The 15877-nt window shown below is 34.8% G+C and overlaps 2 protein-coding genes across 2 annotated transcripts in view; both read left to right on the plus strand.

Annotated features, from left to right (window-relative positions):
* LOC129725617 (scavenger receptor class B member 1) overlaps positions 1 to 13417 on the plus strand; it is a 53283-nt gene extending 39866 nt beyond the window's left edge. Inside the window, exons 6-7 of the mRNA XM_055681654.1 lie at positions 12082 to 12203; positions 12335 to 13417. Coding sequence (XP_055537629.1) covers positions 12082 to 12203; positions 12335 to 12718 — 506 coding nt within the window. The 3' untranslated portion in view covers positions 12719 to 13417. The remainder of the gene's footprint in view (positions 1 to 12081; positions 12204 to 12334) is intronic.
* The window catches only part of LOC129725616 (scavenger receptor class B member 1), a 253463-nt gene that overhangs the window by 123716 nt on the left and 113870 nt on the right, over positions 1 to 15877 (plus strand). The gene's annotated exons all lie outside the window — the stretch shown is intronic.

The raw sequence follows: 15877 nt of genomic DNA on the forward strand, positions 1-15877 counted from the left end.
ATTAAAAATGAATTTTCTAAACAAGGTCTAAAATCGCGGTTTGTTCACATAAAAATGATCCCAAAATCAATATTGTACACTTCAAGCAGTCCTAGAAAAAACTGAAATGTTCTAAAACACATTTTGGAGTCTTTGGTTAAGCCAAATTTAACAATATTCTTAGTGCAGCGAAAAAAATAAATTTTGTTGGTGGCAATATAAATGCCACTGCCTTATAAAGGGTTAAGTTAAAATATGTTCAAACTCGGGGAAATTTATTTTTGCATGAAACTTCATCAAAAAATCATACATAGAATCCAAGGCAAAAAAATTGTTGCACTGTGTAATGCACAATACAGAATCGTTTCAAACCATGTAAATTTGTACGTGAGGCGTCGTACACAAATTACGTAACGCTTGAAGGGGAGGAGGGGGGTTAAGTTTGCGTTACTTATTGTGACATATGAGGAGGGGGGGGGGTAGATGGAACAGTTACGTAACTGCGTTTTTCTTTCGAAATCGAAATTTCTTGGGAGTTAAGCGTTACGTAATTTTAGGGGGGGGGGGTCATATTTAACGTTACTCATCGTTACAGTTTTGGCAACATTAATGTTGCCAGACTTATTGTTTTCCTTGCGAAATACATTAAAAATCAAACTGACGTAAGCAGAGTTGTCAAAAGGGTAGGTAAGTTATTACGAATTTTTCATTATAGCGTACGCCATTATGGTGCGTATAAAGCTGGAAAGTTAATGCCGGTTTAGAAAAAAAACATATAGGGTAGAGCGGGGCTAGTTGGTCATATTTGGTCAAAATGTTCTGTAACTTTTTGTAGGAAACATTATGGCAAAAACTCATTCCATGGAAATATTGTGTTAAGTCTATAGCATCTAGAAAAAATATAAACTGTTCAGAATAGTTAATGATTTTGCGGATATTCTATGTTTTTTGAGTGGATGTCTGATTGGCCAACTAGCCCCTCAGCCGGGGTTAGTTGGTCAGTGTGTGGGGTAAATTGACCATTTATATTTCGGAAGGACAATTCAGTTTTCCTTTCTCACTGCATTTGCGACAGCCTGTAGCGTCTCAGCGGATGTCAAACCGCATCCGGTTTTTAATTTATACGTTTGCTTTCCGAAATCACAAACCATGAGAAAAGTAACTTATAATTGCATGAAAAAAAACGTGTTCCTCTTTCATACCTGACGAGAAATATATGTTGAAATCTCTCTAAAAGTTTGGTTGGGAACTAAATCAAAGACAATACGGGTTAAATTGAGAACTGGATTCTAGATTCGCATCTGCAATCACAAGCACAAAACTATAGCCACATTATTTTTTTTTTATGAAAGCTTACTTTCGCCGAAATTTTTATAAGGTAGAAGGCATTTGTGGATGCATTAGTGTACGTTATAGTTATTTTAGATCAATGACTCAGCATTTATAGTGTGCAATAAAATATTCATCAAAATGACGATAAAATGGAGATAATTTTTACTAAATAGTTTATAGTTTTAAATAAATGGTTTTACTAACAAGAGCACATGCTGTTTTTGCTTGGATTAAGTTTGCATCACGAAATGCGCTGTTCCTAACATTGCATTTACTTGGTTACTCGAAATCATTTATGATGTACATATGACCAACCAGCCCCGCTAGTGTGTGACCAACTAGCCCCTCATGTATTAAATGTGAAAATTACTTGAAATATATGAAAATAAAATTTTGGCGGAAGTTTGCTTTACACAACTTAAACATAACCAAAATGACTTTCATAATACGTTGAGCTATGTTTATTTCAATTTGGCTAGCTTTGTTTAGACAAAAAGTTTCAACTTGAAAACCGAGTAGAATTGATGGCCAATATGGCACCAACCTGTATTTTTTACACGTTTTAATTAAAACGGTACTTCATTTTGTCATTTAGTTTCTCTGGTTATCCGCTACATATCACCCATATAACACGATTTTTTTTTGATACGTAGATTCGAAGATATTCTCATTGATCAACTTACCCCGTAACCAACTAGCCCCGCTCTACCCTAAACTGCAAAAAAAAATTTTTTTCTGTGCCAAACTTTCTAAATTGTTACAAAATAATAAATATCTCAAAAAATACCTTTTCAAAAAATCTAATTATTACCCATTGAAGATGACACAATATGTACTACTATCTGTTAAAAATGCTTTAACTTCGTACCTGGCTTACTGCCATATGGCTCTGCTAGACATAGTGTGAAGCAAAGCGTTTTTAAATATACTCAAATCTAGACTCAAATATTATTCCTCAAGTGAGACAAGTGTTCTCACGAAACTAAAGCCTCCGACTCCAGTGCTTGCCGAAGTATGAAACACTGGGACAGAAAATATAACACTGACGCTGATTCCGGTGTTTCAATCGTCGCCCTTCATGCCGTCTGTCTGATAGCGAATTTCCTTATTTCCAGAGCCCACCTGCAACTGTCTGGAATCTGTTTCTTGTGTCGTAAATCGCAATGTCGTTTTCCTATTTCTGCGTAGATTTGCACTGACCCAGTGGAATAAAGAAATTCGCTATTACATTAACACTTAGTGGCAGTTGCAAAACACGTCGTGTTGTGTTTCTGTACAAAAGTCGTACCCGGATAGCACAGTTCATTGTTTTCACCATGGCTGCGAAATTATATACAATCACTGTTCATGGATTATACACATTTTAAAAAATAAAATAGAGCTTGGACTGTGGTCTAAACGCCTCTTCCGTTGAGCGGTGGTCGGAGGCCGGAAAAACCTCGAATTTTTATGTTAATATTTTTAATGTTTTGCATTTCTCCGAAGATTCTCAAACTGTGGAGGACCTTTTCCCAAAGTTTTATGACAATCGGTTGAGATAATGATTTTTGGTCGCACTTTGAATGTTGCTACACTAGGCAATTTCGATGACTTTCGTGTTTTAAAAACACTATTTTAAGCTTAACTTCACATACCTGTGACTTCTTCAGTCTTGATCCGATTTTGATTCAACAAGATTTATTTTGAAGGGACATTTATGTACACGGTGACAAAAAAATCCGGTCACACTTTTTTGGGGTCGCCTGTAGCCTCCACGTTGCATCTCTCTGGTAGGTTAACTTTGCTGCCCAAAGTGGCAGAGTTTCGTTTCTGTGCAGTTTGTTTACATTGAGTTGTGAACCATGGCAGAGTTAAGAGCAGCTGTTATCGCTGAATATGTGAAGGGGTACAAACCCGGACACATATTCAAACACCTAAAACCGCTCGGAATCAACCGGAAATTCGTGTACCGGACCATAAATCGGTACCTAGAGACTGGAGGCACCGAGGACAAGGCACGATCTGGACGACCAAGGTCTGTGAGAACTCTAAGGCTGAAAAAGATTATACGAGACCACAGAGCCGGATTTACGATTGTGTGGGCCCGGGGCCCAGTTTCAAGTAGGGGCCCTGAAATATTTATTTTTCATACGAGTACGAGATTTACACCAGAGGTGCCAGATGTTTTTGAAAAGAAGTCTGCAACTTCTCGAAAACCGGAAATGTTTTCTTGATATAAAAAAAAACCTACCGTAATTTGAAAAAATTACGATCCACAGGCAAAAATTTGCCCTCAAAAAACTGTGCAAATATTAGGCGATCGAGACAGTAATCTACAGAAACTAGGAAAAAAACCTACACACATCTGCAGGTCAATAAAATCTACACACGAGCTCTGAAAATCTGCATTTTGCAAAGCACATCTGGTATCTCTGATTCGAACAAGTTAGCAATAGCAATGCATTAAAAACTTGTGGGTTATTTTTTTTCTCGGCTTTACATACCTAGCTACAAAAATGTGATAGAAAATGAGTTAATTAAAAAAAAACAATGGTTTTAGAGCCGTAGTGGCTTCGGCAATGTTGATCCATTAATTATTCTCCATTTTATAGAAGTTGCAGTTTCGTGATTAATCCACCAAACAGTGAGAAACGAATTTTACTTTTTTCATTTTTACATATAAAAATTCACTTTGTTTGGCAAAGTTATAGCACATTCTATGAAAAACAGCTTTGCTAAAGACACCGTGCTTCTATCTGCCAGTTTTAATGGACTTTTGTGGAGTTTTCTACAGATTGCCACTAAAAATCAATTTTTTCGATATAACATTTAGTGGTGATTTTCTACAATTTTTCAATGTTTTACAATGTTGTCTGCTACATCTGAACAAATGATTTCATCAAACAAAGTTTATTTTTTTCTCTCATATTTCTTTCATTATTGACGATTTTTATTAAAATAATGCACTAATATACTAAGAAATATCTTCAAAATCTGCAAATATCTGCAGACTAAACAATTTTTATATTAAAGTATAAGTAAAACATCATTAAACTCACATATAGGCATTTGTCTCTCGCTGCCTCCTGTGTAGATATATGTAAGTAAATGAGAGCTCTATTTAATAAAAAATTTCAGTAGCTGATTAAATAAAAGAGATAAAAATAAACTTTTTTAGGTGACCTTATGTGTTTTATTATAGTAAACAACATTGAAGAACATTGAAGAATTTTAGAAAATCACTAAAAAACGTTATATTAAAAATTGATTCTAAAGGGCATTCCAAAGAAAACATCACAATAGTTGATTTAAATTGGTAGATAGAAGTATGGTGTCTTCGACAAAGTTGTTTTTTATAAAATGTGATACAACTTCACTCAGCAAAGTGGATTTTTATATCCAAAACTGAGAAAAATAAAATTCGTTTCACACTTTTAGGTAGATTAATCACAAAATTATAGTTTCCATAATATGGGGAATAATTACTGAAACAACTTTACTGAAGACACTGTGGCTCTAAAATCAATGTTTTGGGTCAAAATAATTTCGATCACGTTTTTGCAACTTAGGCAACAGTGTGCACTGGTTCGAATCAAACGGTGTGTTAATGAGTATCATTCCAAGAGAATCTTACGTGTTCACGGTCTGTTCATATATTCTTGCTGTAAATCGAACTTTTGATTAAATCTCATTTTTGATAGAGAGAAAAATTGTTCTCGATTTGTGGGGGCCCGTGGCCCGGGCCCCCCAGGCCCCCCCTTAAATCCGGCTCTGCGAGACCGGATTCGCCGGAATTCCGCCCAATCTGCACGGAAGCTGGCCAGGAACCTTAAAATGAACCGAGAATCAATCCGCCTGCTTCTGCGCAAGGATTTAAAACTTACACCGTACAAAAAACAGGTGGTTCATGGGGTTACCAAAGCTACAAAGGACAAGAGGTACCAACGGTCGCGGGAGTTGCTCGGTTGATGCGCAGATGACGAGATTATTTTTTCGGACGAGAAGCTGTTCGTTTTGGAGCAAACAGTCAATCGCAAAAATGATCGAGTTTGAAGTGTGAGCCTCCAGCAAGCTCCTGCGGACAAGCTGAACGTTTCCCGGTTCCAAAATAAGACGTCAGTGATGGTTTGTGGAGCCATTTGCAAGAGAGGTAAACTGCCTATTATATTTCTCGATAAAGGGGTCAATATCAATGCAACTTACTACCTGGACACGGCTTTGAATAAAAATGTTCTGCCTCAAGCTGAACTATTGTTTGAAGACGATTACTACTGCTTCCAGCAAGTTGGCGCCCCATCCCACACCGCAAAGGTTGTTCAGGCGTGGTGTGAGGAAAACTTGACCGAATTAATTTCAAAAAATGAATGTCCTCCGTCATCTCCGGATCTGAATCCAAACGATTATTTCGTGTGGGGATACATGATGTCGAAGCTGAACGACTATGAAATAACAAATTTGGAGCAATTCAAGCGAGTTATCACGAAAATCTGGGACGAGATGCCGATGGAGCCGTGCGCGCCGCTTGCGACAACTTTCCGAGACGTCTGAAACTGGTTCGATCAGAGAAAGGTGGTGTAATTCCGAGATATCGTCTGTGAAGTATCTTTATGAGTTACTGAATAAAGCTATGAAAGCCAGATTCAGATTTTCATCTTATTCTTTGAAATATTGAGATTTTCCTGTGTGACCGGACTTTGTTGTCACCCTGTACTCTCTCGTTGATTTTCAAGACTTGCTAAAATACAACCAATTTCTCAATCGAGGTGAAACATATTTCTTTATTTATTTATATATTTATTTATTTTTTTTTATTTATTTATTTATTTATATATTTATTCATTCATTTATTTATTTATTTATTTAGTTATTTATTTATTTATTTATTTATTTATTTATTTATTTATTTATTTATTTATTTATTTATTTATTTATTTATTTATTTATTTATTGATTTATTTATTTATTTATTTATTTATTTATTTATTTATTTATTTATTTATTTATTTATTTATTTATTTATTTATTTATTTATTTATTTATTTATTTATTTATTTATTTATTTATTTATTTATTTATTTATTTATTTATTCATTTATTTATATCATCTGACGTAAAGTCTTAATGAATGTTGAAAGAGCCATTAAAAGTTTCTACAAATAAATAATCTATGTTTAAAAATATGACTAGGCTCACCATACTCAAATAAATGCTCTACACTCGTAAAATAGCATAGCATAGAAGCATAGAAGAGGGCCTCAGCATGCGTTGTGATGCACGAAAATTCATCATGGACAGCAGCTTCGGGGAATCCAGTTCAGAATTCAAAATCTTGGCGATAAATACAGCCTGCTGTAACTTACGGCGGCGTTCAAGAGAGTCAAGTCCAAGTAGGCGGCAACGATCCGGATAGGGTGGTAGGTTGATGGGATCACGCCAAGGTAAATCCCTCAGGGCCAGTCGAATGAATCGTCTTTGTACACGCTCAAGGCGCAGGTTCCATGAAAGCTGGTGCGGAGTCCAGACCACACTAACGTTTTCAAGTAAGGGGCGCACTAGCGAACAATACAGTGCTTTCATACAGTGAGGGTCCTTGAAGTTACGCGCAACTTTAGCGATGAAGCCCAATTGCCTACTTGCTCTCGAAATAACAGCAGCGCGATGTTTATCAAAAGTAAGCTTTCGGTCAAGAATACCTCCAAGATCAGTTTTTCTTGATCGAAAGCTTACTTTTGATAAACATCGCGCTGGCGTTATTTTGAGAGCAAGTATTGCAGTGAAGCCAAAAATAAAACATGTATTTCTAATTTCATTTCTACCGTACAATCGTGTGAAACGGTTCGGAACGATCGGATAACAAACAGCCTATGGGAAATTTATTGTTATTTTCAGATTTTTGGGGTCCCGTTTTGCACATCGTTGCTCATAGGGAGATATTTTGAAAAATTAATAAAACTATGGAGATGTATGGTGGTCAGTTGTAAAAGATTCAGTTTCGTATATTGAAACAAAATGAATGACTGGGAAGTATACATGTAGTTTTTTTCAGTAGTCTCAAGCATTTTTATATAAACTTGTAACCCGCTTCAGATCATGAATTGATCAAACGGCTTAAAAGTTGCTTTCAGTTCTACAAGATTTATGAAGAGTGGAAAAATTGAATTGATGAGAAAAAAATATATCGTCTTTTGTCTAATGACGTTAAAAGAAACTACTGTACGATCTCACATTTTTCCTTGAAAGACCTTTAATTTGTCATAAAAAGATCTTGAATTGATCAAACGGCTTAAAAGCTGCAAATTTTTCAGCATAAAATAAATTGAAGTATGTCGATTTTTAGACCACCCTAATTCATAAAGGGGTACCCTAGAACCAAACTAAAAAAAATTTAAAGGTTCTTCGATGAAGAACAAATAGGGGAACCTTTCCGATAATCATCTTAGCACCTATACTCTTATCGTCGCTCTTATTTCGCTCTTCTCATCGCTTTTTTCTTCCGACTACTCGACTGAATCGAGAGGTAAAGGTAAAATTACTTTAACTTTGAAAAAAGTAAAATTTTACAATGAATTGGACAAATAAGAGCCATAAGATTAGTCTAGGTGTTAAAATGAATTTAAGAGCGGAATTATTATTTTTATAATTTTGAGCAAAAAAAAAATTTAAGCATGAAAAAGGCCTGTCGGCACTTTAGCTGCGTTAATTGCTATTTTCAACATTTTCTGACATCAGAAATGTTCACCACCCCGAAATTGTAATAATATGTTATTTCCAGTCATTCAAAAAAGACTTTAGGTTTTTTCCGACTTTTGTTCAGAGACCTGCCACTGTGCGATGTTACGGAAACATTATCTCATATATTTGCCAATTGGACCTCTGTCCCCTTTTCTCATCCGAAATGTTGGTATCATATTTAAGCCTATGAATATTCTATCGCAGTCGCTGGCTCAGCCCAGAAACTATGTTTGTTTCAGTTTTAAAGGCTTAATAAAGCTTTGATCCACGTCAAATGTCACCAACATGTCAATTTTACTTCAATTCCCCTACAATACTCAAATAGGTTTATCTCGATGTAGAATTAACTTATTTAAAATCTAGTTAATGTAATATCAAGAGTGCGAGCGATACTATAAGATAGAATAACAATTTGTATTTACATGATCCTCCCCCTTTTTCGGAGAGGAAGTCGCATTCTTTGCCAGGGCCGGTCAAAACATAAAAATCTCGCTTCAGCTATGAGATAGAATCATCGAGTTTTCAATTAAGTTGATTCAATCTCTTAAATGTTAAAAAAACGTTTCTGAGTCTAAATGTTTCTTGAGAGTAAAGTTACTTCCACCTGCGAATCACAAATTCATCTTATTAGTAGTGAATAGAATAAATATAGTAGATATTAGTAAATAATTAAACCATTCCAAAACGCCCACCTATTAAAAAACGAGGCTCGGCAAAAATGTAAAAAATGAAAACCATCAACCATGATCTCCCCAGCTGGTCTCGAGGTACGATGCTGACCTAACAAGCCAGTCGTCGTAGTTTCGAGTCTCGACTCGGGAGAGACTGTTAATGTCAGTAGGATCGTAGCGCTAGCCCCGCAATTGTCCTGTACACTTAACGGTTGGCTGCGAAGTCTGTGTATAGTAAACAGAAGGTCAAGTTCCGAAACGGAATGTAGCACACCAAGGCTTTGCAACCATGATCTACAGCACTACCGAGATTTCCGATACTTGTGACGAACTTTCACTTCTAAGGCTAATTATTGTCGATCGGAAACGATGTGATTATTTACCTTTATATGCAAAAAAGTAATTAAGAGCCAGTTCGCGAGAACTGCAACCACCTTTCTGAGGGACGTAGTTTTGATGTTCTCCGATTGGGCTGAAGTTTTCAGCGTTTGTTTGTCTATTCAAGGTAGGAAGTTTTGCAAAATTTCAATTTTTTTCATTGAGTTTAAGTGGGGTAAAACGGCCCTTGAAAATAATATGTCCAAAAACGTCAAAATGCTTAGAAATGCAATAACTTCTGCTAGACTTGATGGATTTTTCTAAAAATTTGTGGTATTATTCTACACTAAGAGTATTTCAAAATGCATGGTCACAATATATGGCAAAGAGGTAACATGACGAAAATAATGCATTTTTCTTTTGAAAATTGTCAATTTTTAGGGGTCATTCTACTCTTCTCAACATCGCTAGAAAAAATATCTGAATATAGCGTTTTATAGAGCAACTCAAGAGCTTCAATGTCATGTATAAGCCAAGTGTGCCAAATGTAGTAAAACGGCTGTTGCGCACACTCTGAGTGACACCGCACCTACTTTAAACACATTGGCTGCTGAACTACCCTCACCTACATTGTTCTGACGGAGTCAAGTATCTCTGCAAGGGCGAACTGACAAGCTACGCACAGTGAGTTATCATTCCTCAAAAGCTCATCGCAGTGAAAGGACTTAGTGGTCAAAAGCTTAAAAATTAGATTAAAATTAAAAGTTAAAATAGTACGGCTCTCAAATAGTACGGCTCTAAAAGTTCGGCTTATTATAATTAGTACGGGTTGTTATTGTAATAATTAGTACTGGTAGTTACTGTAATAGTTAAAACTGTGAGTACGAAATCGACGGCTGAAGCCTGTTGCCTAATACTATTGTTGAAACTTACACCTAACAATGCTTAACCAAAAATAGATTCACGAGATTCCGCGTGTGCAGAAACGTTGCCAATTACTAGCCTTTATAACCCGATTTAAACGCAGGAAACCTGAAAACGTGAGTGTACACTAAACATTAAAATATTAGAATTAATTACAAAATATTAATTGTAGGAAATTTTTAATCTTCCGTCGGAAATATAGAAGGTTACAAATTTAGAAAGTGTTTCCTTTCGTTGCATAGGCAACAACGGCCCTAGAAGTTTTGTTTTAAAAAAAAAAAAACCACTAAAATCACTATATTTCCTGCTAGATCTAATAAATTTTGCTGAAAATTTGAATAATCACTCTACCTTACCGGAACTACCTACTTTACCACAAGATAAACCATTTGGGGTAAAACGTTCGTTCAAGAATATTTTTTTTTCGAAAAATGCCGTCAAAATCACCAAAACTGCAAGAACTCGGGTTAAACATAAAAGATTTATTGAAAATTTAAATACTAACTTAAGGGCAAGATGACAAAAGTGACAAATAGATTTGCATTACAAAAAAAATATTTTTCTTGGAAAATACTTGGGGATCTTCGGGGTGCTGTTTTCATTGCAGAAAACAGTTCAGAACTCGAAATTAGCATTTCATAAAACAACTAAAAAGCTTTTATTTGATATAAAATCCAGATGCATCATTTGGAAACTGATTAAAAAGGACTAAAATTTTTCTTGACTTTCTCACTAGGTTTCAAGGAAAGCATCAAACAAGGTAAAATATATTATCGATATGACGGTTGCAAAAATAAATAATTTCAACCGAGTTTCTACTTATCCGTGGAGCAAATCATTATTTGCACGATTTCCTGAAATATTTATATAGGCGAAACCTAGCGTAAAGGAAGATGGTGCTTTGATGAACAGTGAAGAACATCATGAGTATACATTCTTTGGCGAACACTCTGGAAAAAAAGCAAAGAATGAGACCGATGACAATAAACTTAAAACTAAATTAAATTAAAAAGATGAACATGAAACTTAACCAATAACTTTCTTCATTTGCTTCAACAAAACTCGAAATATTGCCGTCTTTCAGCAACCATCTTATCGATAATTTCTTTTACCAGGTTTGATGCTTCTCTCGAAACCTAGTGAAAAAATCAAGAGAAACTTCAGCCTCTATGAGTCAGTTTCCAAATGATGCACCTGAATTTGATATCAAATAAAAGCTCTTTAGTTGTTTTGTAAAATGCCAACTTCGGGTTCTGGACTGTTTTCTGTAGAAAAAAGTACCCTGAAAATCGCCAAGTATTTTCCAAGAAAAATATTTTTTTTCGTCATTAAAATCTATTTGTCACTTTTGTCATCTTGCACTTAAGTTCGTATTAAAGGAGAGTGATAATCTAAATTTTCAATAAATCTAACATGTCTAACCCGAGCTCTTGCAGTTTTGGTGATTTTGACGGCATTTTTCGAAAAAAAAAAATTCTTCATGAAACTTTTTACTCCAAATGGCTTACCTTCTGGTAAAGTAGGTAGTTCTGGTAAAGTAGAGTGATTATCCACATTTTCAGCAAAATCTATTCAGTCTAGCAGGAAATATAGTGATTTCAGTGATTTTGACGGCTTTTTGAAAAAAACCTTCTAGGGCCGTTTTACCACATTTTGCACACTTGGCTTATACATGACATTAAAGCTCTTGAGTTGCTCTACAAAACGCTATATTCAGATATTTTTCCAGCGATGTTGAGAAGAGTAGGATGACCCTGAATATTGACAATTTTGACAAACCTCTTTGTCATATATTGTGACCATGCATTTTGAAATACTCTTAGTGAAGAATAATACCACAAATTTTTAGAAAAATCCATCAAGTCTAGCAGGAGTTATTGCATTTTTTAGTATTTTGACGTTTTTGGACATATTATTTTTAGGGGCCCCTTTTACCCCACTTAACCTCAATGAAAAAAGTTGAAATTTTGCAAAACTTCCTGCCTTGAATAGACAAACAAACGCTGTAAATTTCAGCCCAATCGGAGAACATTAAAACAACATGCGGTTGCGGCTCTCGCGAACTGGCTCTTGAAAATTATCGTTTTTCAGTTCTTGCTCGATACTCTTCAGCTTATTATAATATGTCCATATTATTTCGTTATAGATTCTCCAATACTACTCAGTTTTCCTCATTTTTATTTGGCGGATCAGAGCTTACGAACCGCCGTTGAAGGGATTTCCCCACCAGAAAAAGAAAAGCATCAGCTATTCATTGATGTTCAGCCGGTAAGTTAGTTTATACTCATCATGCTAAGCAGCATTCTTGGTTTGGCCCAAACCTTGAAATTTGATTTCAAATACAAGAGTTATAAAATTCAGAACATAATTCAGAGATGACTTTTTATTTTTCATTTCAGGAAATGGGTACCGCTCTCCGTGCACGAGCTCGAATCCAAATTAACCTGGCTGTGAGTCAGGTTGTCGACATAAAACAGGTGGCAAACTTTCCAGATATCGTCTTTCCAATTCTGTGGTTTGAAGAAGGCATCGACTCACTTCCTGATCAAATTTTAGAACTGATGAAAGTCGCCACGACTGTCCCACCAAAAGCGAAGTTCTTACTAACGATCGTGTTGTTTGCTCTGGGAGGCTTTCTTTTCGTTATTGCTGTAATATGTCTCGTCCGAAAATCTCATCGACAAAGTACTCTTCATCTTGAAGGCTCCAACTACCTGGCAACCGCATCTGTTGATCAAGCTAAGAAAAAGGCTAAACTGGAAAATGGGAATCACACAAATTAAGCTGTATTTTTATTATTCTTGTGATTGGGGTATGATTCATAGGTGTCCATTTAGACAGTACTCTAAAATATTTATTTTAAATAACAAGACTTGGTCCACGGGAAGGAATTGCTTGATAAGTTTGCTCAATGTAGACAATTTAGGGAATATCGTCGGTATACAGCGGCTAATTTCTAAATAATGCTTCAACACATGTATGTACAAAAACTTGCAAAATATTGATAGTTTGAAAATGTTTGCCATAAATTTGTGGCGAAGTGCGTGCGTGATTAATCAAATGTTTGAACACCATACTTTCAGTGTTACAATTAAGAAAACGGCTTATCTACATCTGAAGTAATGACTAAGGTGCCACATCTAAAAGTAATGTTTGAACCAGCCTTTAGATTCTAAGAGAAGGTTTTGCGAAAGCTACTTTGCATCATTCAATACATATCTCTCTGTGAAATAGGGTCTACTACTTTAATATTATTAGACTAAATTTAAATATTCTCTAGAATCTCTGTATGTAATACAAACTCTCACTAGAAAAATAAAGTTTGCTTTGTTTATTGAAATGTCATGATCGTCGAGCCATACGTTCTTTTCCTATGTCAATAGTACTCAAACAAGGATTCACCGTAATCGTCAGAGGGTTTCTTTTGTGAGAAATATGGTAGTAATTTAACGGAGTTTGTAATAAAAACGTACAAAACCTTATTTTAGTGAACTTTTCAAGTAAATCAGTAATTATTGTACACTATGAGAGAAAATTCCTGCTACATGCTGTTTGGCGAACCGTGTTTTCGTTTTGATTATTGCTTTCCGTTGCCGAACGTGATCAAAGCGAGAATAAAAGTGAAAAGACAGATTTTCCATTCCCGATTTAGCTCAGTAGACTCGCCAGTAGTATTCGTTAACTTCTAGAAGGTCGAATAATAAAATTATAAATTTGTGTGATTTTTTTCGGATGGTTAGAGTAAAGTGTTCGGGTATTTTAGCTATTGATTAAGATATATTTGAAGATGTATTTTGCATGTCGTGGATGCAAATATAGTGAGTATTACGCTGTTGGCAGCTAGGAATGTGGATGCTCTCTCTAAATCAGTACAATCAGTACCTATCTGGTGGTACTTTTTTCTCAGCGACCGATCCAGTGGACCGATCTGGCTTAATTTTTTTGTAGATAGAAATATATATATATATATATATATATATATATATATATATATATATATATATATATATATATATATATATATATATATATATATATATATATATATATATATGTATATATGTATATATATATATATATATATATATATATATATATATATATATATATATATATATATATATATATATATATATATATATATATATATATATATATATATATATATATATATATATATATATATATATATATATATATATATATATATATATATATATATATATATATATGGAGCATATATATATGGAGCAAGACTGTGCTTGAACTATATATGCAGAATAAAATATATCTGAAATAATCCTAACTCTTTAAATGACACTTTTTGTTAATCATCAAACGTGCGATATATTTTTCAAGACATTCTGATGCAAAATGAATCTTGCAAATCCGGGATCTATAGCACAGACAAACAGACGTTCCACTCCATACAAAATTCTAAGAAAATTGTGGTTACGACGAACTTGTGCGACAACTATTGGACATATTCCGCAGAAGATAAACTTTCAGCCTTTTTTGCTGTTTTTAACAGCACGGCACGCGACAACTGTCAACTGAGTTCTTAGAGAAACAATACATCAGCGCCACTACCGCTGCAGCGGGAATATTCCGCATAACTGACTCATTTGAATTGACCGTTATTTTGATCGATAAATGTTGTGGTACGTCTGTTTGTCTGTGTACATAGTCACGATAATCGGATCTTAGGCAATCATGTAAAAATGGATTACCTAACTTGTTACATAGCCGTTTTCAATATCTGAGATTTTTAATGTTTTATGATTTTTGCCTTTCTCCTAGAAAGGTATAGCAATCACTTGCAAAACCGAAACTATAAAAGTGCTCCAAAGGGCCGAATGGCATATATCACTCGACTCAGCTCGACGAGCTGAGCATTTTCTGTATGTGTGTGTGTGTATGTGTGTGTGTGTGTGTGTGTGTGTGTGTGTGTGTGTGTGTATGTGCAGATTTTTATTCTCACTCACTTTTCTCAGAGATGGCTGAACCGATTTTCATGAAATCAATTGCAAATGAAAGGTCTTGTTGTCCCATAAGACCCTATTCAATTTCATTGTAATCGGATTGTTAGTTTAGAGGTTATGTATCAAAATGTAAAAATCATGATACATCATTATCTCGAAAACTACACAACCGATTTGAACAAAATTGGTTTCAAATGAACGGGCTATCTGAAATACCCTTGATTTTTGAATTTTATAAAGATTGAACTTGTGGTTCAAAGGTTATGAAAAGAAACGTATTCTGAAGACTGTTGAATCTCACTCATGTTTCACAGAGATGGCTGGATCGATTTTCATGAAATTAGTGTCAAATGGAAGGTCTAGTTACCCCATAAGACCCTATTGATTTGTTTTTCAATCGGACTATTACTTTGCCTGTTATGTTTAAAAATGTGAAATCCAGCTTTTCATAGGAACATATTCCGAAGACTACTTGAACTCACTCACTTTTCTTAGAGATGGCTGACCTGATTTCCACAAAATTAGTGTCAAGTAAAAAGTCTAGCTGCCTAATAACATTCTATTGAATTTAACTGTAATCGAACTGTAACTTTGTCTGTATTGTACCGAAATGTGATAATCACGAAACTTCATTATTTCAGAAACTACACAACCGATTTGATCAATATTATTATCAGATGAGCGGGCTAGTTAAGAGTTAACTGATGAATTATGATTGAAAACGTGGTTTCAAAGTTTGGCTGCCCTATACGTTCCCATTTTGTTTGATTATAATTGAACTTAAGCCACCGTTATGAATTAAATTGTTAATAAAACAACGAAAGTCTATTATTTCAAAGATTACATGACTTATTTGAACATAACTAGTGTCATACGAACGAGTCATCTCTCAAACTTACAAATAACAAACTTCATAACAATTTGATGTGTTGCATTCAAAAGGCTATTTAAAACTATACC

Source organism: Wyeomyia smithii, chromosome 2, assembly GCF_029784165.1.
Source record: "Wyeomyia smithii strain HCP4-BCI-WySm-NY-G18 chromosome 2, ASM2978416v1, whole genome shotgun sequence".
In the NCBI taxonomy this organism is placed as follows: Eukaryota; Metazoa; Arthropoda; class Insecta; order Diptera; family Culicidae; genus Wyeomyia; species Wyeomyia smithii.